The following is a 24137-nucleotide window of genomic DNA, read 5'->3' as shown; positions in this document are numbered from 1 at the left end:
TCGGCGGGTAGTGAAACGGCCAAGAGAGCTTGCGTACTAATTGCAGACAACAGAGGCAGAGAGGGTGAGAGACGCAACAGCCTGAGCTCTGGGTTTATCTGAACAATGCCTTTATTTCGATTGACTGGTCAAACAGCCCGACAACAAGGTAAGAGCTCGGAAACAGGAATGCTAATTATAGGGTCTACAGTAGCGCTCTCACCGTTCCCTCTCTATAGAAAGTACGCCACAGCTGGAGCAGGTGATAAAACCTTCTCATCGCCATGGTGAGAGCCGAGTCACAGGATTTATATTTTTATATTTTTAGACACCGGCTCCCTGTTGTCACTGGCCAAGCTTAAATTACAGAATAAAGTCCATGCTGCACATGTTTGCCAAGGTATAACATTAAAATAACACCAAAGCCTGCACACATAAACAAGGACAACTAAGCGAGACTTTTTTACGATTAAACTTAGAGCATCAAAACATCCGTGAACTTATTTTCCCTATACTTTGCATCAAACTCTGCTTGTGTAGCGGCGGAGGGCTTTTATTTTGTCATCTCTCCAGCCACCACTCAGTAACCTTGGCCAATGCACACATTTTTTTTTATTTAGCTTTAAGCCACAGCCACTACTACTACTACTGCTTCCACAGATATACAGAGCTCACATCAAGGACGAGGGCACTGAACACACAGAAGGCATAGCAAAATAGATTTGATTCATTTTAACCTCAACATCCCTGCACCGAAAAGGCAGACTTATGTTTTTGTGTACTGTTCTTTTACTGAATTAAAAATGGGATTTCCCTCCAATTAGCTTTACAACTGCTTTTATTATCCAGTCAAGCCCCGAAAGGAGGAGTTCATCTGTGCACATCTGGATTTATGCTTGACAACCGTCATAATGGAAGATAATCCCATGCACACGTCAACCGCGACTAAGATAAACAGGTAGCCCTCGTGGCGCAGCCTGATATTACAGTGTGCGAGGTGGGAGTTCACTTGGATAAAAATGAAAAGCAGCACAGACAGCAGCAGCATACAACAACTGTTTTTTTTTTTTATGTGTGAACAGAAGGTGTATGTCATCAGCACTGGTGCTCAAATGCCCAAATCCACAGGGAAGAAACACAAACAGGCTGCTGCCCGCACAGAATCAGGTTTTTAACCGATCTTTGAAGCGCGTCCTGATGGAAGATCTCGCCTCTGTGACGCTATTTATAGATCGGTAATGCATCAGAGGTCACACCTTCCATCTCAGCAGAACCAACATCTGCCTCGATACCCGCTGGCTTATCCAGGCTTGATGATAGCAGGAATCTAATATTGTGGTTGGATGTGGAATCTTACCTAGACACTGATCTGCACACAAGTAACCCTTTCCTTATCATTTCAATTGACTACTGATGTTACACTCATGATTTCATGTAAAGCGCTACCATCTTTGCTTCAATTATTGTTAAATGAAACCAACTATTCAGCTACTATGGGCTGCTCCTTCCTGAGGTTGACAAACTGACGTTGGCTTCATCGTCATGACTGACAAACCCTCGTTTTTGGTATGTCACGACGATCACTACAAGTAGGGGGGGTGGGGGTGTCACTCCTCTGTCTTTCATGAAGCCACAGTGCACAAAGTGCTGGCTAATCTGATCTGTCTGAGCCCGTATTTTCCAAAGCAGCCAGTCAGTCCATCAGCCAAACAATGAGAGGCCACAAGATAACAAGATAAGCCCGGGCCGGCCTGGTGAGGCGGCCCTGAGGAGGGGGTGTGCAGATGATGAAAGACCCTTCTAATGCCATGTGCGGCCGGAGTAAGCCTGCTCTGCAGCGCCTAATAAATCTGACATCATGCCATGTCAGGCCTGACCTCTTTCAGAGACACACAAGGTTTGGAAATGATCAAATCTGTAACAATAGGTGTGTGAGGAAAAGAAGTCCAGATTGGAATGGGAAAATAATACCGCTTTCATTGTGGAGCTCTTGCGCAGGAGTCTGCATTGATTGGCATGGTTTACTGGAACATTCCTTTTACTTGCAGAAAGAAAGAGTGTGGACAAATGGCTGCTCCAGTGGAACGCCACCCGCATGCAAAGCCAACTGTTGCCTCTCCAGTGACAAATGATTTTCGCACTCCTCCATCTTGTGCTGCCATGATCATTCGAGCTGGTGGCTCCTCTGTGACCTTGAGCTGTGCCTCTGCAGCGTGTACAGTGGGGATTCACAGAGTGCGTGGGCGTGAGCTGCGTGCACTCAGATGGGGCATGTAGGGCATCGGGGCGTTGGGCGACCTTTTCCGGCCCCTGTGCACACGCAGAGTGACCCAGTGCTCAGTAATCAGACCTTTGTGCACAGAGCGTGAGTCGACTCGGTCCCGTTAAGTCACCGACCACACAACTAGACTAAGAGGCTTAACTGCAACGGAACGTGCAACAATTACAGACAGCGATATTATATAGTGAGGCCGTCTTTGACCTACGAACCGCTGCACGGCAAAGATGGCTGACGTTCAGCTCACCCTTTGGCTTTAACGCAGTGGAAGCACGATAGATTTACTGCAAGCAAACAAAAAATATACTATTGGATAGAATCACACTGCGATGTGTTAATGTTACTTTTTTCCAGACCCACATAGCATAATTGTTTTGGCGCAGATTTAGCCCACATCCTACACATGTCACATCTGGCCCACATACCATGTGGCATGATGGCACTTGGGCGGTCAGATCCTGTTTGCCGGATGTCAACCAAAGGTGGCTTAAATTTGTCTGTGCTATTTGGACCATATTAGCCATATTTACCACATGGGTTACTTTAGCTTCACATCCAGATTACAATTTGCCTAGAACACTGAATGTTTTTTATAGAAAAAAAAGGCCTAACTTTGTTCAGGGATATTTTGGCCACATTTTCTACTTTACAAGGGGACAACTTTAGGTTCTCATCCATTTTGTCCAGGCCACAAGAAGGTCAGAAGTGCTGCATCTATGTGCTATCTGGGTATACACCGCGATTGAAGCCTCATTATCTGAAATTACTACTTTAAAGTGACACGATTTCCCCTCAACCTGTGTATGCTTTGTCCTTTTGGTCTTGTAAATGGATTTAAATTGATTTTAAAAACGGAATAAACGTGGATGACCGCCACAGATAACAGGGCCATGACTCATTAGAGTCACAATGGCAGACGTGGCTACCCTAAACAAAGGCCATAATTAATTGATAAATATTTCCATCCAACATTTGCTTCGGTCACTGATAACAAGATGAAATCACATCATTCATGAGGATCAGGTGAAGTGATTACAAGAACCTATTACATTACATGTCATTTAGCTGACGCTTTTATCTAAAGCGACTTACATTTTTAGAACACTCAGCATTTATGAGGGGCCATTTTAGGGGTTCAGTATCTTGCCAAAGACACTTAGGCATGCAGATGGGATAGAGTGGGATTCGAACCGGCAACCTTCTTGTTGCAGAGCACCCGCTCTATCCCCTAGGCTATTACTGTATATGAAACTTAATGATTGAGCTGTTAAGTCGATTTTTGTGTTATACTTTGAATTCTCTTCACATTTTGAGTTATGTAGTCAAAGTTTAAGCAATATTTGTATATCCTCAGTGGATAAAATGAATGTATGTATTTGAAATGCTTTTTGAAACAAACCTACAGAGAATTAGAACTCTACTCTGTAGCCAACTTTTAAGCATGTATTCAGCCAAATTACTTTTTATGAAACTTCTAACAGAAAGAAATTGCACTGTTGTGCACTGATGTAACAGGCATTTGTTTTTAAAAACTATTAAAACCTACTGTACTCTGCCTTTGGCCAGACCGTATTCCTCTTTCACAGCACAGTTCATTTAAATGCGGGTATTGTCACTAAAAAGAGGCAATTATGTATTTTCCCATTACCAGGAGAAGAGTATACCTTTCGTTTGATTCCCCTCGGTGCACCCTGCTAGATTTAACGAACGTGCTGGTATTCTTGCCTTCTTGCCAGGGTTGCATCTTACGTGATACAAAGAAAAAATACGCTATTGCATGTTTTTCCTGAGAAGCGGAAACTAAAAGGTACAGAAGAATTCAAGGCTTTGAATCGCCAATGCCCGGAAGTTCAATGTGAGATAACATCAAAAAAAGAGTAAAGTTTGCCAAGATAAAGACAAAGAAATTAGCATTTTCACCCAGGTGCAATTTTTCCGTCACTGCCTATTGGAGCCGGAAAAGGAGCCGATAAAAGTCCCCGTCTATTGAGTCATTTGACCCAAGAGAGAACGCAGATTGTCGCCATTCCCATTTCAGAAAAAGTTAGAGGTTAGGACCAGTGGAAAAAACGGGCTTTAGTTAACAGGTCGCTAGTAAATACATTCAGCAGCTAAGAGATATTTCCTGAAGGGTTGGAGGAGACCAAACTCGAGCAAAATGGAGAGTGAATTATACACTTGCACTCATTGAGCGCACTTTAAATTCTCAATTTTATGTTTTAAGCTTGTTATTGTTGACAATAAAACTAATTAGGGTATAATTAGTTGTCAGTTGCATTAAGCAGTAAACCTAATATTTGATTTAATTATCATGATATAGTATGGTATTAGGTTTTTTTAGTAGTTCCAGCTAAGTTTATTTCAGTCTATTTTCCCCAAGTTGTCATTATCATCGTCATTATTAGTTTGAGTGGCAGTAAATTTCACGAGGATTTAAAATATGCAGGTGTTTTGCTATAGCCAAGCATTTAATCACACCTTGAACCTTGTTGGGAAAATAATAAATACTCTACTATGCAATTGTGCCGTAATTCCAAGTCAGTCTTAAATGCACAGGATTATGTAGCACTCACGGTTGTGTTAAGTGGATTGAGAGATTATGGCAGATTTCTTTTTGATTGATGAGGTTGACCGTTGAACTGCCGATTTAACAATGACTTTGAAGAAGCCAGCGTCCTCCTCTGTGTAGAAGTGAGATTTGACCTTTGTCTTTGTATTGAATTGATAGTGTTAGGTGTCAAAAAATAAATAAATACATGTAACAAATGCTCTCAAACTTTAGGAGCAAAGGAGTTATGTTCAAAGACATTTACTTTTACACAAGTTGCACAATAGAAACCTGTCAGAGAACGAGAACACAGCAGCGGCGGTTACGCAACAACACAACAGGCAGCGGCCGCAGACGTCACAAAACTGACCGGTGACTTCTAAATGCAGAACATCACACGGACGACGAGGCACCCCCTCTCCTCTGCTGCTCACTGCCTTGTGCAATGTGACACACAACAGGGACATCCCAATATCATAATGCACAAAGTAATCTCAGGGAAGCCCATTTTAATCAAGTGTTCATTTCAAGGGCACAGCATCAACGGAGAGACTCAAATTATTAACTTGTAGAAAAGCTGCTCTCGGCTTCATCAAAAACATGGAGGGAGTGCGGCTGCTGCGAGGCTTCTGGCGAGTGCATCACGACAATCCCTGCTTCACTGGCTACCTGCGAGTTTTGGATTTAGATTTGAAGACTTGACTGCTTGTATTTAAAGCCTCGAGTGGTGACTCCTGCCAATATCTGATCTGCTCACTCCCTGTGAGGCTGATCGCTGCTTTAGATACTCCGGCGGTGGCCCTAGTCACGGCTGCAAAGGCCTCTGCTGGGGAACTCGTGGAACACGGGCAGCCCCGTGATTCTGGAGGTAAGTCTCTCGCTTATCCTTGTCCTTGCCCTCTTGTCTCACTTTCCACTGCTCATGTATGAAACACGCACATGCCTAGGAAAATTGCTAATTAAATCTCAAAATAACACTCATGGGTCTTGAAATACACGCGTCCCCAAAGCGTCAGAGCTTGATTAAGAAAGGGTGTTTAGATGAGCGTATTCTAATAATATTTGTGCCTTTCTGGTTTCATTAACCCCGTAGACCCTGAAGCTAAAAAAGGAGTTTAACAGGAAGTCTGTACCTGGTGAAATAATTTGAGGTTGTCTGCGTTTTCAAAGCAGGCCGCTCAGGGGTGCGGCCGAGGGATTGTTGCCCACAATGCATGAGAGAGGAGAATCTAAATGTGCTTCAAGCAATGTGGGAGATGAGACATGACGGCCGGATCTGATCGATTCAACTGTCAAAGTTTGTCTTTCCACACACACACACACACACACACACACACATGGAAACGCACACCTCTCTCCGGGCCAAAGTACCCAGAATCCATTGCACCTCAAGGTCACCTCAGTCTTTCTCTGGCACTCAGCCTCTGAACCTCACATCTCACTGGTCTCTAAATCAAAGTAATGCAGCACCGATAGGACAGAGAGAAAAACAACTGCTCTTTGAAAAGAAGAGAGCGCGTTATTATTTTTAGCATTTTTTGGTGAACACGCTGAAGAGCAAATGGCGGCGTCGGTTTCTGACAGAGGTTCTGTCGACATTGTGGAAGCTGGCGTTTCGATATCCTTTATGTACCTAGAATAAATCCTGGTTTAATGAAGGCTTTACGATATAACTTTCTCTAAATTTCATTTTCCATCTCATGTCACAAAGAAATCTAAATCCGTCCGGATAATCTCTACACCGGTATCAAATTGCACTGCAGCGTCTTTCGCCCTCAAGTGTCATTGACGGGGGCGAATGTTCCGTGGAGCAATGCAACGGTTTCAGCTGTTTGACTCTTAGATGTTTCTTTTTAAGTAAATTACTGCACTGACTGTCTGTAAATAGCCTGAAGAGAATAAACGCGGAGGAGAGCACGTCAACCTGAACCTGTTTACTATGTGTAGTTCACCTCATCAAGCTTCATGTGGTTTACATGTTTAAACAACAATTTCAATACAGTGTTTATGTGGGAAATCTTTAACTGGGAGGATAAAAATTGCTCCTGAGATTTCCCAAGGGATTTGTTCGTCAGACTGGGACACAATTTGTAGGGCTTAACCCAGAATTACACATTTGACTGTTTTATTAATCCCACAGTGGAATACTGTATGCCAGCGCTGCTCCAGCCATGTTAAGGCACATTGGTCGGTTTAGCTGTTGCGCAAAGTTGGATCTCTCTATTTTTCCTCATGCTAATGTGAGGAACATGTATCACATGAGCCAGTGTCATGAACCATATGTTTGGTGTCAGCTGTCGCACAATAAATGGTCAGGAGCAGGAGATCTGCGAGGATTTCCTTTGAAATGGTAATTTGGGTGCTGCAAGGAAAAAAGTGTGGAGTTGACAAACATGTCTCAACGAAAACACGTATCAAAGCAAGTCTGACAAACACGTTGGCTTCGTGAAATGTGTAAAAGGATGAGTGTGACTATGACTATTTGAGGTCATTTTCTTCAACCAAAATAGTTAAATGCACTCCTGCCCAACTACTGGAACTTCCACAGAGTCTGACAATTTATACATATATGTAAGAGGAGATGGTGGTGGAAGTTGGTGGGCGAAAGACAAATTAAGGATAATAATACGGATCAAGAAGCCAACTCACCTTGGGCTGCACCGCCACTTCTACCACTTGATTCTTGTTCATGCAGCCTTTGATGAAGCCCTCCATATTGCTGTTGAACTTCATGAAGATCACGTAGGCGGCGTAGCCCGAGAGCAGCGTGATACTTTCCCACATGGAGATGATGTTATCCAGGAAGAAGATGATGAGCAAGATCAGATCCAGGATGTAGAAGGAGACGTCGCGGAAGAGCGGCCACCATGTCAAGTTGAGGATCTCCTTGGAGAAGATGGCGCACATCCCGATGACAAAGAGAATATTGAAGACGGCCGAGCCCACGATGGTCCCGATGCCCACGTTGCTGTGTGAGATGAAGACGCCGATGATGGAGGTGAAGAGTTCTGGGGCCGAGCCGCCCGCCGCCATGAAGGTGGCGCCCGCCACGTCATCCGAAATGGTCAGCTTCTCGGTGATGACTGTGAGCGCCGGGACGAAAAACTCGTCGCACACTATGGCTAAGGCAATGAACATGTAGATCATGCCAAACATGTGGAAGGCCACCGCCCCTTGGCGCCGCTGCTCCAGGGTGAACGCGTCTGGTGGGTAATCCCCTTGGCTCTTGTTGCTATTATCTGTCGATTTCATGGCTATTGGTTCGTCTGCTGACGCATTGGGGTCCATCTGGTGTTGGCTGAACAGCAGAGTTCTGTGGGGGGCGGACTGGTGGAGACTCTCCTGGGGGAGCACCGGCTCACTGACACCACCTGAGCTCCTGGTCAAGGCACTGAAGGAGACAGCACTTAAGGCCACAAGGCTGACCATTAACCCCAAGATTCGCACGGGCCTCAGCTTTTTCCGCAGACACCGGTGGCCCTGCCGCTTGCAGGCGGCACCCAATATGGGTCGTCGCTCTTGTGTATCCATGCAGCCTTTATCTGAACCCATGGCTATGCAGCTCGTAGTGTCCTCACTCTCAGTGGCTCGATAGGAAGAGGGTGCGGGGCAGGTTTTTACTGGAGACAGAGCATGGTGCTGTCTTCAGTTTCGAACGAGTTGAAACGATTGTTGGTGCTTTCCAGGGTCTGGTTTGCCGAATGACGTCTTCATATTAGCCTCTGCTGGCAAACGTCAAAAGAATGAAGAAGAAAAAATGATTAAGATAGGTAATAAAGTCAACGGAGTACAAAGTTAATTATAATACTGGTTTAAATATTGATGACACTGTTTATTTTAAACACTGGAAAGTTGTATTTCCAATAGTCCTTCAAATATATAAAAAGTAAAAGTTTAACAAACAAAAAAGACAAAACAATTAATATCATCGTCAGCGTCGCTGTTGAAGAGATGCCAGTATATGAATCAGGGATAATCTCCTCCTGAGCACAGCCCAAAAAAATGACCAGTTACATGTGGAATTCTCAGATTTAAATTCATATTTAATGCGTGGTTTTGATAGTAATCAAATAAGGATCATTCTCCCAGCACGCTGAAGTTAATCTCTATATCACATGAAATGAAAAATCAATCAACGTTGTAAATCTCAGGATAAATAAAGAGGATCTAAGTGAGATTTGCAGACATTACAAAGACTCACGGTAGCTCCCTACTTTTAGATTTTGTGTTTTAACTACAGCACGCGAGACACAAACATAGCAGAGAAACTTGCAGCCTGGTCAGAGATAATGATGATGATGGTTTAACTGGTAGAAATATTCTGTCCGTTAAAACGCACGCACGGATGTTCAAAATGTGCAATCTCCTGTTTGTACCTGGGACATTGGGACGGAATGTGAAGGCCGACGGTGCACGGACACCACTTGGCTGCGGTCAGTGGAAAACGGAGAACGCTGTGACGCCGCCGCTCAGGTGAAACCAGATAGAAAACACCGTCCTGCTTCGACTTCCCGCAGATGCACGGCCCCTCCGGCTCCACTCACAACTCTTTCCGCCCTCCCTGCCTGCCCTTCACTGGTGCGTGCGCCCTTACGCAGCGGCACCAGCACACAACAAACAGCTCACCACCATCAGCACCATCAGCACCATCATCATCATCATCATCATCCCCGACCACAGCAGCCCAGCATCAGTCCCCCCCCTCCACCCCCACCCCTGGCGAGGCTCATGACCATGATGCGCGGACAGGCTGCTGGACGCGCCGCGGTCATTGCCTTACCTTTATCGGAGGCGAGGAAAAAGCAGGATGCTCCGGCACGGCAGCGCGTTGAAATTCGGAAATCCTCTCCCCTCTCCGGTGCCCTCTTGCTCTCATCGAGCAAATCCACACACAAAAAAAAAACTGTGACCGCTCTCCGACGACAGAGGAGGAGCTTTGGAAGAGGAGGGGAGAGGAGGAAACTGCGCTCACCTCTGGGCTTCCTCACAGCAGCAGCAGCATCCCTCCCGGGTCGGATGAGAGAACATAACAAAAAATTAGATAAATCACCGTGTAGCAGAATATGTCACCGGGCTGCGCTCAGCACGTGAAGCGGCTGCTGTGTGCGTGAGGCCAGGTGAGCTGCAGACGGCGCATCCTCCCATGCTCCGTTCACGCGGCGGGGGCTTTGGTGACGGTGCGTATTGAGGGAGGAGTTGCCGTGGTTACACAGCAAAGGAACTATTTATTTATTATTATTATTATTATTATTAGTAGGATTATTCCTCTGGTGACGGAACAGGTGGACTTGCTACAGCTCAGCAGCTGGTACATGTGAGAAAAAAGCTCGGGTCATTTCAAGGTTATACGTTGCACGGAGGTGGATCCGTTTTGCGCCCTGCAACGTACTGCTCCACCAATACGCACACACACACACACACACACACACACACACACACACACACACACACACACACACACACACACACACACACACACACACACACACACACACACACACACACACACACACACACACACACACACACACACACACACACACACACACACACACACACACACACACACACACACACACACAGTAAGATAAGATGCTGTATATTAAAGTTTAGTTGCATTCAATTGTTATATCGTATTGTATACTACTCTGAACTATATAATAGTAATAATATGAATAATATGAATAATAGGGTTATGGCACATTTCAAAACACAAGGTGCTTCAAAGAGCTAAGCTATAGGCTAACAGCTTCTAAGTAGGATATCGGTGTCAACCCTCTTCTCTAAGTCATAGCAAGAAAGCAACTTAACAAATTCCCCAATATTTGAACCAAGTTTTTGGTATTATTCAGTACCAATGGAAAGAGTTGAGCATTCTTTATGTGCCAGTTTACTTCATTTGGAATGTGTCACCAATACCCAGGAGGCTACATCTGACATAATCGTCATCCCTATACGTCCCGGGGCTGCATCACCCCCCCCTCCCAACAACTTTACTCGGCGGGTCAAACCCTGCTGGGGAGACGCAGACATCCAATCTCTACACAGTGTGACAAATTATGTGTGACACTCGTGTCCTGGTGCTGTATGATAAATCATGATTCACTGACCTCATTGATTGCCCCCTCTCTGCTCTACTCTCCTCTCCACAGTAGCCGCCTCTTGTTTCCTAACAGGGAGCAGAGCATTATTTTCGAGTTACCTAAGATTGTCAATAGTCAGACGTTTTGTCGAATGTGCAAAATTAGCTGATTTGGTAGTTCTTGGTAGCCATGAGAAAATGTGCTGTCCGAATGTCTATTAATAGTTGATGAGATCCTATAAATACATCATGCATCACAGTGGATGTGAAAGCTTCCATCACAGCAAAATGTGGCTTTAAGTAGTATATTTGATATTTTGGGGAATATGCTATCCAATTTATTAGATAAGGAGATTGTTTACACTGTCAATTATTATGTATATTAGGTTACCACCAGCAGCTGGTTAGTTTATTTTAGACTTCACACTAGAAATAGGAGGAAAACTGTTGTTGTTGTGGGTTTGCGAGGGTCTCCTCATCTTAACTCTTTCCGACAAAGCATATTCTCATTTATCTAATGTCAAAATAACCCATGAAGACTTAACCTTCATAGACTAAAGTCAATCACATTTCCCTATCACCAAACGTCCAGACGACTATTAATTCTGCTCAAAGTGATTGAGATCATTTGCCTCGCTACATCCATAATGCACTGGATTTCACACTGGAGCTACTGCCACTGGGCTTCCTCACCAACCCGGCCCACGTTTTTTTTTCCACACGAACAAGCTGGTGGCGACTGTCAAGCTGATTATTAAGGGGATCGGAGTGGTGAATGAACACATAAGTAGGTTGCATCGATCAGATGGCCGGGGTTTGATAAGACTGGACTGAGCAGCTGGGTTTTTGCACCCACCCATCTGTCATTTTTAAGAATTAAAGAGCATTACGTCAATTTCACACACAAAGTTCAGTTTACTTTTCAGATCGTGTATTTTAACGTCCTTTGTGGTCGGGAGAGAGTTTTTCAAACTGAGATTCAACATAAAAACTTGAGAAGTGGGTTTTTAATAAAGGGTTAAGGTTGAATTCAGAGCCCAGGGGGGTCTAACATGAGAAGAGTCCACATGAATGGCCCTCTGTTGGGATATTCATGACCTGTGACTTCTCTGTCGACATTTTCAGAGGCATTGGAAGTTTATATTTTGCTGAATGGTAAGTTAAAGATATAATATGTAAGAATTCTTCTTTAAAATGTCTTAAAACCACAAGTCCTATGTTACATATTTTATTCACTATTGCACTGATATTATCCAAAATGTTTCCAATCATGTTCACACTGAAAGAAATTCCCAATTTTATTCAAGGTGACACGACATGCTTTACGCGCAGCTTCTACTTTAACTTCCGGGGCAAAAGAATAACACACTGCTAGCCAGTTAGCCAATTAGCCAGGTGGCTGTTTGTCACTTAAGTGCAGTGATTTATGGAATATGTTGGGCCGGGAAGGATTCAGAAATCATGTTAAATTTAATAAATGTTTTTTACTTCAAAGAGCGACGACGACACAATATGCAAAGATAAAATCTAATTTGGGATTTAGCCCAACTATCTGTATGTCAACCCTGTGTTATAAACCTATCTGCAGATGGTGAATCAAAAGGTTGGTTTGAATATTGACTCTTCTTCACACACACACACACTGTCACAACATCAGATTGGGTTGTGTTGATACAATTAGCTGCATGAGCGCATGCATCTGATCGGTAAACATCATCGTCACAAAAAGGGCCCGTGAAACCGGCTCTTCGACTTAGATCTCTCAATATGTTTGCCTATCAAATGAGATCCCATCCAGGCCGTCAGCTCTTTTCCAACAATGGCCCCCCCAGTGCATACGCAAGCCTCCGCTGCACGCCACCGCACGGGCCGCCCCCCATCTGGCAGCGTTTCCAGCCGAAAAGTGATGACTTGTCACCGGTCAGGTGGGCTGCGGTGGGGAGGAAGGGGGTTTGGAGGGGGCGATGGCGGCAATTGTTTTGATTCGTCTGAAATCTGTGCTCCGGCAAAAACAGCAGAAATTTCCATGCTGGCCCTGCCCCCCACCCGGCCCACCCTCGCTTTGGCCCGACAGCTAAATCCGAGCCTTTGTGCCCCACATAGTTGTATGGATTTGTCAGCACTGGGGCAGGGGGCAGCGGGGGATAGACAGGGTGATGATAACCAAGCAAGTTTTTTCCGGTGGAGAGGAAAGGACAATTGACTGAAGCTGGTTGAATTATTTCTATTAACCAAGAACATTGTACTGACGCTTAGATGAGGGAAGCAGTGAAAGTGGAGAGCCCTGGGATAAGAGACTTTTCTATGAGACTTGCTGTGGATTAGATGTTGAACCCTCATATTAGCAACCCCCCACCATCACAGGTCTCCACAAAGAGGCTTGGACAGACCACCTGCCCCTTAGGAAAATGCAGTCAGCAAAACAAACGATGCTCGGAGTGTAAATAGTGAATCAATGAGGCCGAGTTAATTTTCTCTGAAAGGCAAATGGCCTGAGCACTAACACAATAGCAAGACTGTTCAAAGATAATATAGGGAGACCATTTCAGCTTAAAAACAGGGGGAGGATGGGAGTAATCATTTTAGCAGCTTTAGTAGCTCTCAAAGAAATGAATAATGATGATGATGATGATGATGATGACACACTGATCAGTAAAACCCCGCTTTGACTGGTGGTCCAAAGCCACATTTATATTGAGTAGTGCAGCCAGCATTTTCAAATGACTGAGGTAATAGGTTCAAACTAATTCACATTTGTCATCACTGAATTAATTTGCAGTGGCATGGTTCTACTGTTCTTTGTGTTTTGTAATTGTTGGGTTTCCTGTGGCACATAATACATTTAATTGTTCTCTCTACTCCGCCTGTATTTTAAATGTTCGTAAAATAGAAACATTTCAGCACATTCTTCCACAGCTCAGTATGCTTTAACGTTACAAATTATGTTTAACATGATCACCATCTTTGTTTAGTATGTAAGCAGGCTAAAATGAGATAATTAGCAATAAATACTGATTATACTGAAATATATTAGCAGGTATTGGGTCAGGAACCAAATTTTTCTATTGCACGTATAGATTCTGACTCGATGGCACCATATACAAAAAGTCAGGGTATCTGCCCCCTGGTGTCTGAGTTAGCCCAAATGAGAATAGAGCAGGAATGAGTCCATATTTAGGGAATTAAAGAAGGTGGCATACATGTAGAGCCTGCTGACAGGGAGCTGCAGTTGTAAACGGTATGTAACTGTCGATGAGCTATAAACAAAAAGATGTAATTTTTCTATGCAGCATTTTTTGCTACGTTTGCATTTCTGATTGATCATGTTAATTACAAATGAAACAGTGGTCTCCTAATACCAAACGTGAACCTTTATATTACATTTTGAACTGCAAACAACCATTTAATCCCCATAGTCTCAACAATGAACTGCAGCAAAAAGATTTATCCATCAGCTGCTCACAGGTTAACAGAGAGTCACTGCTGAGCTACACCGTAAACCATTGGCAGGGAGGAGGGACTACAGTATTTTGTCTGAGGTGAGACTTCTAACTCAAAACGTGATCGGCCTCCGTGAGCCTTTTACATCATCAGCAAACTCTGAAAGTTCCGCAGAAGCTGCAGATTCGATCACTTCACGTCCGCATTATACGTTTGCCTGGAGGCTGTTTAGCTACAGTCTTAAAGTAGAATACATTATCTTTAAAAAGATTTCTCTGCTGGGGTCCTGAGCTTATCCCAAGTAAAAAAAATCCAATTAATCGTTGCCCTCTGTAACCAAACAGTATTTAACTGCCGCAGGACAGAACAATGCTACGGAAAGACAAACAGGACAGAGGAGTCTTATTGATCTGCTCGCTCCATCCTTGACTTGACATGACTAAAAGCAGGGGGGACCACATGTGCGGTTTGTCCCTTATGACCTCTGGAGGCTGTTACTCAATGCTTCACGGCTTTGCATCCGTGAGACAGAGGTAAAAAGTAGAGATTTGATTTTGCACCGAGGTCTTCAAGATTCGATCTAACAACGACCAGACGCTGCAGCATAGTTTCTTTGGCCGCCATCGGTCACGGAGAAGTCTGATGGGAAGAAGCACGGCATTGATACAGGATGTGTGCTGCATTATGAGGTTAATCCTCCCGTCGACTGTCCCACAGATGGGCCGACCTGCTGGGCTGCACGGATGAAGCAGGGGAGGGAGAGAAGTTCAAAGTCGCCGCCCTTCTGTTAAGTTGAAGGGAGCGAGTGAACGAGTGAGTTTGAGCCACAACAAAAAAACAGATGAATGGAAAAAAAAAAAAAAGTGGAAAAATGTTTCATGCTCTGATTAGGAAGGCGAAAGCAGAGCTGTAATCCTATTTTAATCGCAGTGGATTTATTAAACAGGAGCAGCAGGTTTAAATCTCAGCAGATTACACAGAAGGCCCAAGGAGATATGGAGGGGTGGGGGTTTGGGGTGTGGAGGCTTGCATAACCAAGTGCACTTAAGGTGATGTGGTTCATCTTTGACTAGTCTGGACAGGCGGAGTGTGGAGGCGACGTGGGGCTTCCTAAAAATGTAAAGACAAAAATCCTCTAAGATTATCTAAGAATCGTGAATTTCTTGGATTACATTCTCCATCGAGATGTGGTCCGATTGCCTGCGAGCGCTTCTAATTATGTGTGCCTCAGTTTGCCCCTGGAGTTGGCGCGAATCTCCTTGACACCCTTTGTCGGAGACCTCTCGTGTACGACGGGTTAATCCCAGGTCACATCACATCTGGATTTAATCAAATCAATCCCTTAGCAGATCATGTAGATCTAGCTACAACCTGTAGAGGTCACCGGTAATAAAAAAAAAATAAAGTTTCCACTCAGAAAAATGACATTCTGTGTCTGAGGAGCTGAGGGTCATTTACATTATATATAGAAGGATAAATAAGGTGCATTCAGTCGACAAGCTGTATTCGGGTTTGACTGATTTAATTGTGCAGTACTCTTTTTCTACAAAGGTCTTAAATATAGATGTAAATTGTCAATTTGAGTCCGGCTGTCCCTTCAATTAATTTTCCCAATTAATGTCATGTGGCACAAACAAAAGCAGGACCACCCCAAACAGGGAATGGTTTAACCTTGCCAAAGACAGCCGCTCTCTCTTTATCCTTCCTGCCTGATTCTTCTTCGACCCAGCAGCAGGACCGGGATCTGCTCTTTTGTGCGAGGAGGAGCAGGAGGAGCACCGCCAGAGATCTTCCAGAGCCCTGCAAAATGACCTCCAGCAGGCTACAGGTGTGCACGTTCCTGACCAAACTGTCAGACACAGACTCCATGAGGGCGGCATGAGGGCCCGTCACCTCTAGTGGGACCTGTGCACACAGCCCATCACCACGCAGACTGATCCATCTATTGTGAATGTTATCCGGGCCAAGTTGTGTGACCTCTTATTCTGTTAGTTTTGATCATAAAACAATAACAACAACAAAAAAACAGTGTAAAATAAAACCGAATTCAGCCCATAGTGAGTTGAGACTGAGTGAAGCACAAGCCAGACAGGTAGTGTCTTCCATAAAAAAAAAAAAAGGAGAACTGTACAGTACAGAGCGTCGTGCTGTCACTGAACTTTGCTTTGGGCAAACACCTCGAACAAACAGGACGCCAAGCTGACCATCTGTTAACAGAGCTTTGTGACATAGCACCTCTTTTATGACGGGGGAAATTTCACTTATTTTTAGAAACGTTTGGAATGCTAAGGTTTTCGGAACCTGGACATGTCAGCATAGAGTGTTTCTTTGACAAAGAACTGTTCAAAAGGCACAGGTGCTTTCCACCCACTCTTCAGCTGAGTAATGGTCATTTGAAATATTACGTTGAGGAAAACCCAAGATCATTTAGAAGATATTGAAAAAAAATACTTTTCAAAGGGATTTAAGGGAGTGCTGGTGATGATGAACCTAATCATCACTTTAAAGCAATACATGCCTCGTTCCTCAATACTTTCAAGGACGTATTGACCCTCAATGCAGTTGAGTGTTCACTTAGATGTGTGCAGGGAGCTCTGCCTGGTTATTTGCAGGCACATTTGGTGAACTTCTCAAGAAATAAGGCAGAAATCAGGCATGCGAAGTGTGCTCATATACAAACTGGTGAAATTTGGTGTGGATCTGGATAACGAACAAGTTTTGGTAAATCAAAATAAATGTTTGTATAAGGGTGGTTCACTCAGTTAAAAAATATTCCTTTGAGCTATATATCAGAGAGAAGATATATCGGCTCGTGTTATGAGAGCACTGTGCAGAGGGTTGTACATGCTATATGTATCTGATCAATATCTCATTCTTTCTGCTGAGATTCTGCTGTTATAGATAGATAGATAGATAGATAGATAGATAGATAGATAGATAGATAGATAGATAGATAGATAGATAGATAGATAGATAGATAGATAGATAGATAGATAGATAGATAGATGTTTAATGAGATATTGACATGACAACCCAGAGATTGTGAACTTCATCCATTCTCACTGTGCCGTCCTGCAACCTGCCATCTGCTGGACGACTCAGAAAGAAATGAGAGAGGTGGGACTCGGTCATTAAGTGTGAACAGGTTTTTTTCCATGTTGGACAGTTTGACTTGCCAGACAGGAAACACTACCCCATGACAACACAACATGGAGGACGGCTATTGTTGTATACGCCGTATTATAGATGACGCCTATGCTTCCTTCTGCTGGGACATGTACAAAAAGAGCCGCTCACCCCCTCAGACAACACTGTCTCCAAAATAATTCCTCACACTTTCTTGTATTCAAAGCTACACGATTTAACTTTTACTGAGCAACAGCGCCCCCTTCAGCCAATAGTGGTGGTTAATGTTGTTCAGGGTTTGTGTCTGAGCGTTAAAGTGGTTTTCATTTGGAGAAATAACAAATCCTATCAATCTTTTGACCGGATCTCTGTCTGTGTAAGTCCCACTGTGTGTATTACCCATGATCCTGAGCCAGAAGAGCTGCAGCTGGAACAAATCCACCAAACTCTGTTTAGAATTCTTCATATTTGAAATGCTTCCTCACTGAATATTGGAGATAAACGCTGGTTTTTAATGACTTCTAGGTCTGTTGCTTAGTTAAAGTTACATAGCGTTGCTTTAAATGGGGCATCCATTTGTCTGATGAGTGTTACAATGCGGGTCATGAACTAACCAAAAGTGTTGCATATGTCCTGTGTTACAAAACACATGAAAGAGGCTTTTGCTTTGATTCTTGTGACACAACACTAATGCTGAATGTGGGATGAACTGATCACCTGACCAAACTGAAAAAAAAATATTAATTCCTTATTTTTCGATTAATTAAATGACTTTTTTACACCTAAACTTCCCTTGTGCTAATCTCACCATTAACTAATACGATTTCCTGTGTTTTGTATAATTGCAAAAATTCCTGCAGAATTGTTCACATTTTTGTTTTTAGGGAAATATCTTAATTCAAATCACTTCCTACTACATCTCTCAAATGTATAACCCACATGCATGTCTGTAGTTAGATTGTATTCATAAAAATGTTTGTCAGATTAAATGATTTATTACTATGAGGTGGCGTTATATTGATATCTTATTATGAAACCATTCTATAGTTGACTACCAATAGTTAACCCGTCCTGTTAATAAAAAAAAAAAAATCACAATTTTTCTTAATAAAAATTATGAATTGATGCTTGCGAGACTGTCAGATTAGCAATCCTTAATTTACTCCCATTTAGAGTCAAACTGAAAAATGTCCGATAAATGGCTAACTTCCTCCCCCTGCTGGACAAACCTAAGAGTAACATTCAGTTCGGGAGGACTCCTCCAATTATCTCATTAATGGGCAGCGTTAATACAATTAAGTTGTCCTCTATTATAATATAACAATATTCTGTGCGAGTTCCCTTTTTAGACACACCAAAACAATGACTGCAACCTTGTACATCGACCCATAAATTAGTTAGTTTTGCTGCACCACTGAAAATATTCCGCTCCCCCCCATTAAAAATCTAAATTTTCCATTCCATCAAATATCAATCTCTTAAAAACTGCACAAACAAAAGCATTTCATTAAATTGTCATACTGACCTCGTGCATGTTGGTGTGGAGGAACCCAAAGCACCAGCAGGGGACAGTATTGTCGGCAGCGACGGTTCTTGCGCGGGGCGAACTTTAACCTGTGACACACGCCTAGCTCCTTCCTCTTCCGGATTCGCCGACAGCAGGTATGGCGGCTCCTGCTTATCTCTCATAGATTATGTTCTGAAAATCCACCGCAATCCTCCGATTTAGGAGTAAACATGTCAAATAAAAGTTTGTATATCACTAAAAGAAACTTCACCGTGCTCTACGATACGGTGATTTTAATAGATGGTGGGGTTTTATTGGTATATTATTTATCATGCCGTCCCCGGTCTCCGAGCGATGGAGAATGGCCGCAGTGCACAATTGCGTCAATAATGGACGTATTTAACGTTTAGTACAAGCTTTAAATAATGTTCATGTTGCACAAAACAAACAATGTAATTAAATGGTGTAATGTTTTGGTTAGTAACGGGGACTTCGTAGCATGGCTAGCAGAGTTAGCATCCTAGCATCACTTCTAACCGGGAGCGTTTTGTCTGTTCACAGCTTCAAAATGGTGCAGCGCCTGACTTACCGCCGTAGGTTGTCCTACAACACTGCCTCCAACAAAACCAGACTGTGAGTGAGCATTGTGATGAAATCTGTGGATGTGTGGTCGTGAAGCCGAAACCGTGACTGTAACCTATCATTGCCGTCTTGTCCCGCAGGTCCCGGACACCAGGTAATCGCATCGTGTACCTGTACACCAAGAAGGTCGGCAAGGCGCCCAAGTCAGGATGTGGCATCTGCCCAGGAAGACTGCGTGGAGTAAGTTCAAGCATAGTAGTCGGGCCCAGGGTCCTTTTTCTAAGTGTGTGTGTGTGTGGGGGGGGGGGGGGGGGGGCTGGGACCTCTTGAATACATGTGGGTCTCCAGTCTCAGCAACATCGGTGTCAGATATGACATGATGGTTACTCTTCATGGACCGCAGCTTCCTGACCAACTTCTGGTGGTTCTCAAGATTTGAATCCTTACATACAAAACCTCAACTTCTTAATCTCTAATTTAGGTTGGCAGTTATTCTGTGATGGATGCCATAACAGTGAATCCAGCCTCCTGTCCCTGTATTTCCGTTCAATTTTTTTAAGAACAATGTAAAGGTTACTCATCAGTTCTCACAAACACACTAAACTAGTAATCAGTAGTTACTTCTAAAAGACGTGCACTGAAGTCCAAGGATCCTCTGTCTGAGTGAGACACTCTGCAGTTTCTACAGACTTAATCCGCCTGACCTTGTATAATATTTGGGGGTGTTGATGGCACTCCTAACACCAACAGATGGGAAACTTATTAAAACATATCTTCCTAGAGACACGGAGAACATAGAGATAATTCTCACTAGAGTTTGAGTTGTTGAAGAGCCACAGCCATCTCGTCTGAAGACCACAGAGGATTTGATGTTGTTGTAAACGTGTCTGTCCAGAAAACCTCCTTCTGCGATGTGCATGTGTGAAAGGGAAACCCTGGGTAAAATCTGTAGTCAAATTTTCTGGATTTTACCCGGAGGTTATGTCTTAGTTAGTACGTTTTTAAACAGAGCAGCTGATTTTTCTACTGAGCTTACAACCCTGAAGTTGGTTGTCTGTCAGCGTGCAGACAATCACACTTTTCCACTGTTGCTAACGTGTTCTTTGTCCCACAGATTCGGGCTGTTAGACCTCAGGTTCTGATGAGACTCTCCAAGACCAAGAAGCACGTCAGCAGGGCCTACGGAGGCTCCATGTGCGCCAAGTGTGTCCGCGACAGGTAAAGGGATTTCTAATCTCCTGATCCTCACTGAGAAACTGTTAGTGACAAGAACTTGAATGAGGAATTCATATTTGCCTTTATTTGCAGGATCAAGCGTGCTTTCCTGATTGAGGAGCAGAAGATCGTCGTCAAGGTGCTGAAGGCACAGGCACAGAGCCAGAAATCTAAGTAAAGTGTGTATTTGTATTGGCACAATAAAAAAAGGACAAACAAATCCATTGGCTGCTGTTTTTTGACTGAATTAAAAAGTTACGGTACCATGGGTGTGTTTAAAATCCCACAAGCCCCATACGGATAAACAGTCATTTGTGTCAAACAAGTTCGAGCAGCGTGTGGAGAAAGAAATATAAAAAACAGGAAATATATTATACTAGCACAGCGATGCATTTGAATAAGACTATTTATCCTGGAGGAAATTTCCTTGCCAGTTTTCTCTAAAATCCAGAATAAAACATAAGTGAAGATAAAAGTGTACTGCAAATGAAATAAACAGTTGATACTGAGTAATGCAGGATATATTTGTAAATATGAATGGAAGTAACATTAGACAAACTAATGCCACACAGAAGTGGAAATGATAAGACACAGGATCTTGCACATGATGCTGAAAAGAATATTCCACAGTGCACTAAATCAGAGAAATTATTAATTTTGTAAAGTGAGACTTCACATTTCCTATCATCGATGCCCCTATCTATAATGCCCTGTGCATGAAATGACTGCCACCAAGTGGCAAAAAATAATACTGCAGGTAATGTAACCAAAATAATATGACATGCCAACAATAAATATAAATGGCTCCTTCATCAACTTACAAAAGGTGAACATACTTTAAGGTACAATATTTTGACATGAGTTAGAATAATTTATCCACCGCTTGTATAAAAAAAAAATATGGATTTCAGAGAGAACTGAGTATAGATTCAAAACTCAAAAGTTTTTTATTTGTTTTTAATTTTTACTGCTTAATTATTTATGTGTGCACTGGCCTTCAGGGCGGTTCATTCTATTTGACTGCTGAGTAGGTTCTTTAAATAAGATTCTCTGCTAGAATACTACTGTCTCTGCTGTATTAGGTTAACTACATTGCTTGTTTATACTGTATGTCTTACACCTCTTTCGCCGCAGACTAAAGATAAGAATTTAAGGAGTAATTCTTTGGTTCAAGTTCAACTTGTTGCATGACTATTGTCTGAGTATTCCAGAGTGGAGATGTGGGATGACAGTGACAGGCTCTCAGTGATATTACACCACCTCAGTTCCACTGATGTAAACAGGGTGCTATGTCTTTTCCTACTTTTTCCTGAAGGAAAAAACAGCTCCTTGGTTTTGCTCACGCTGAGCAGCACCTTGTTCTCTACACCACAATTTGTCGAAATGTGGACAAACCACTTTGAGTTTTGAATGTTTTAAACTTTTCATTGAAATCATTCAGTCCATCCATTGTAAGTTTATCAGTTGTTGTAGTAACCAATTAAAATACATCTGAACGTTATCACTGGGATTGAATGAAGATATGTTAATATGTGACTTAACGGTTGCACAATGCAAAAGAGCGTAATGGAACATACCATGCAGAACAGGACAGGATCAATGTCTACTATAATGAGATAAGTTCATTTCAGTCTTACTTTTAGTTGAAATAAATGGCACTTTCTCTCTAATTCTGATGAGGTGTATCAAATCAAATTTGATTTGTAAAGCCCATATTCACAAATTACAATTCGTCTCATAGGGCTTTAACATAGTGTGACATCCTCTGTCCTTAACCCTCAGCAAGAGTAAGGAAAAACTCCTAAAAACCCTTTTATCAGGGTAAAAATACGTAGAAACGTCAGAGAGAGCCACATGTGAGAGAACCACATGTGAGGGATCCCTCTCCCAGGACGGACAGAAGTGCAGTAGATGTCAGGTGAAGAGGAGAACATTATCAAGATTAAAGTTTTTAGCAGCATTGATGAGGGTAAACAGTTTGAAGGATAACTTAAATACTATATATCAAGCAGTTCTGCGAGAATCTATGGTCAGCAGCCAGCAAGATCATGATCGGATCCACTATAGTCCACAGTCATTGTCCACTGCCGCTTATTAGGATCCATCATCAGCCACCGACCCCGGTCGTGGTCCACCACCATTATATGATGCAAACGCGACACAGGATCTGCCATTACTACTTCGATCAGCCCTCAAGATACAGAATCCGCCATACTGGATCCACCACTGCGACCTCTGATGTGTGATCCATTACATTACATTTCATTTAGCTGACGCTTTTATCCAAAGCGACTCGCAACAAGTGCATAAAACCTCGAGGGTACAGACCCATGACAAGAATCCAGAAAGTACAATTTCTTCAGAATAAAGCAAAACTACAAATCGCTATAAGTAAGTGCTACTAAAGTGTTAGTTTCAAACAATTGTTAGCATATATGTATATATATATTTTCTTTTTTTCTTAAATTCAAGGTATAGTCGGAAGAGTTGTGTTTTTAGTTTTCGGCTCAAGATGTGTAAACTTTCTGATGTCTGGATGTCGATGGGGAACTGGTTCCACCATCTAGGAGCCAGGACAGCAAACAGTCGTGATTTTGATGAGTGTTTAGCTCGCAGTGAGGGAGCAACGAGCCGATTAGCCGAAGCAGGGCGGAGTGAACGTGCGGGGGTGTAACGTTTGACCATGTCCTGGATGTAGACTGGACCTGATACGTTCACAGCATGGTACGAGAGTACTAGTGTTTTGAACCGGATGCGGGCAACCCCTGGTAGCCAGTGAAGGGAGCGGAGGAACAGAGTAGTGTGAGTGAATTTAGGTTGGTTAAAAACCAGTCGAGCTGCTGCATTCTGGGTGAGCTGCAAAGGTCGGATGGCAGTAGCTTGTAGACCTGCCAGGAGGGAGTTACAGTAATCTAGGCGTGAGATGACAAGAGCCTGGACCAGAACCTGCACCGCCTTCTGAGTGAGAAGGGGGCGTATTCTGCTGATGTTGTACAGCATGAATCTACAGGAACGTGTTGTTGCAGTAATGTTGGCAGTAAGGGAGAGTTGGCAATCGAGTGTCACACCCAGGTTCCTAGCAGTCTGAGTGGGGGTTAGCACAGAGTTGTTAAAGTTAATAGTCAGGTCGTCGGTGGGAGAGTCTTTCCCTGGAAGGAAAAGTAGTTCAGTCTTGTCAAGGTAAATTTTCTGGTGGTGTGCAGACCTCCACTGAGAGATGTCAGTCAGACAGGCAGAGTTTCGTGCTGTCACCTGTGTTTCAGATTGGGGAAAAGACAGGATCAGTTGGGTGTCATCAGCATAGCTATGTTAGGAAAAGCAATGTGAATGACAGAGCCGAGAGAGTTGGTGTACAGGAGAGTGCCCAAGACAGAACCTT

At 43.2% G+C, this 24137-nt stretch overlaps 2 protein-coding genes across 4 annotated transcripts in view; one reads left to right on the top strand and one right to left on the bottom strand.

Moving 5' to 3' along the window:
• Window positions 1–9908, bottom strand: part of LOC133950240 (sodium/potassium/calcium exchanger 2-like) — a 40238-nt gene extending 30330 nt beyond the window's left edge. For all 3 annotated transcript variants that reach the window (XM_062384497.1, XM_062384498.1, XM_062384499.1), the window contains exons 1-2: window positions 9586–9908; window positions 7455–8527 (exon numbers count right to left, since the gene is read on the bottom strand). In XM_062384497.1, coding sequence (XP_062240481.1) covers window positions 7455–8357 — 903 coding nt within the window. In that variant the 5' untranslated portion in view covers window positions 8358–8527; window positions 9586–9908. The remainder of the gene's footprint in view (window positions 1–7454; window positions 8528–9585) is intronic.
• A 9122-nt stretch (window positions 9909–19030) lies between these two features.
• On the top strand, window positions 19031–20978 carry rpl34 (ribosomal protein L34). The gene is made up of 5 exons (XM_062384377.1): window positions 19031–19116; window positions 19523–19594; window positions 19684–19783; window positions 20658–20761; window positions 20852–20978. Exons 2-5 carry the CDS (start codon window positions 19530–19532, stop codon window positions 20934–20936), a joined length of 354 nt encoding a protein of 117 aa, XP_062240361.1. The 5' UTR covers window positions 19031–19116; window positions 19523–19529; the 3' UTR covers window positions 20937–20978.
• Window positions 20979–24137: the final 3159 nt, after the last annotated feature.

Source organism: Platichthys flesus, chromosome 24 (assembly GCF_949316205.1).
Source record: "Platichthys flesus chromosome 24, fPlaFle2.1, whole genome shotgun sequence".
Taxonomy (NCBI): Eukaryota; Metazoa; Chordata; class Actinopteri; order Pleuronectiformes; family Pleuronectidae; genus Platichthys; species Platichthys flesus.
Note: the sequence above shows the minus strand (reverse complement) of the source record. Positions and strands in the feature narration are given on the sequence as shown.

What these genes read in the sequence shown, in the direction of transcription:
- rpl34 (XM_062384377.1), top strand. Translation starts at nt 19,530, where the DNA reads ATGGTGCAGCGCCTGACTTACCGCCGTAGGTTGTCCTACAACACTGCC. An exon ending in GCCTCCAACAAAACCAGACT is followed by an intron (nt 19,595 to 19,683) that starts GTGAGTGAGCAT and finishes CTTGTCCCGCAG; the next exon opens with GTCCCGGACACCAGGTAATC. An exon ending in GCCAAGTGTGTCCGCGACAG is followed by an intron (nt 20,762 to 20,851) that starts GTAAAGGGATTT and finishes CTTTATTTGCAG; the next exon opens with GATCAAGCGTGCTTTCCTGA.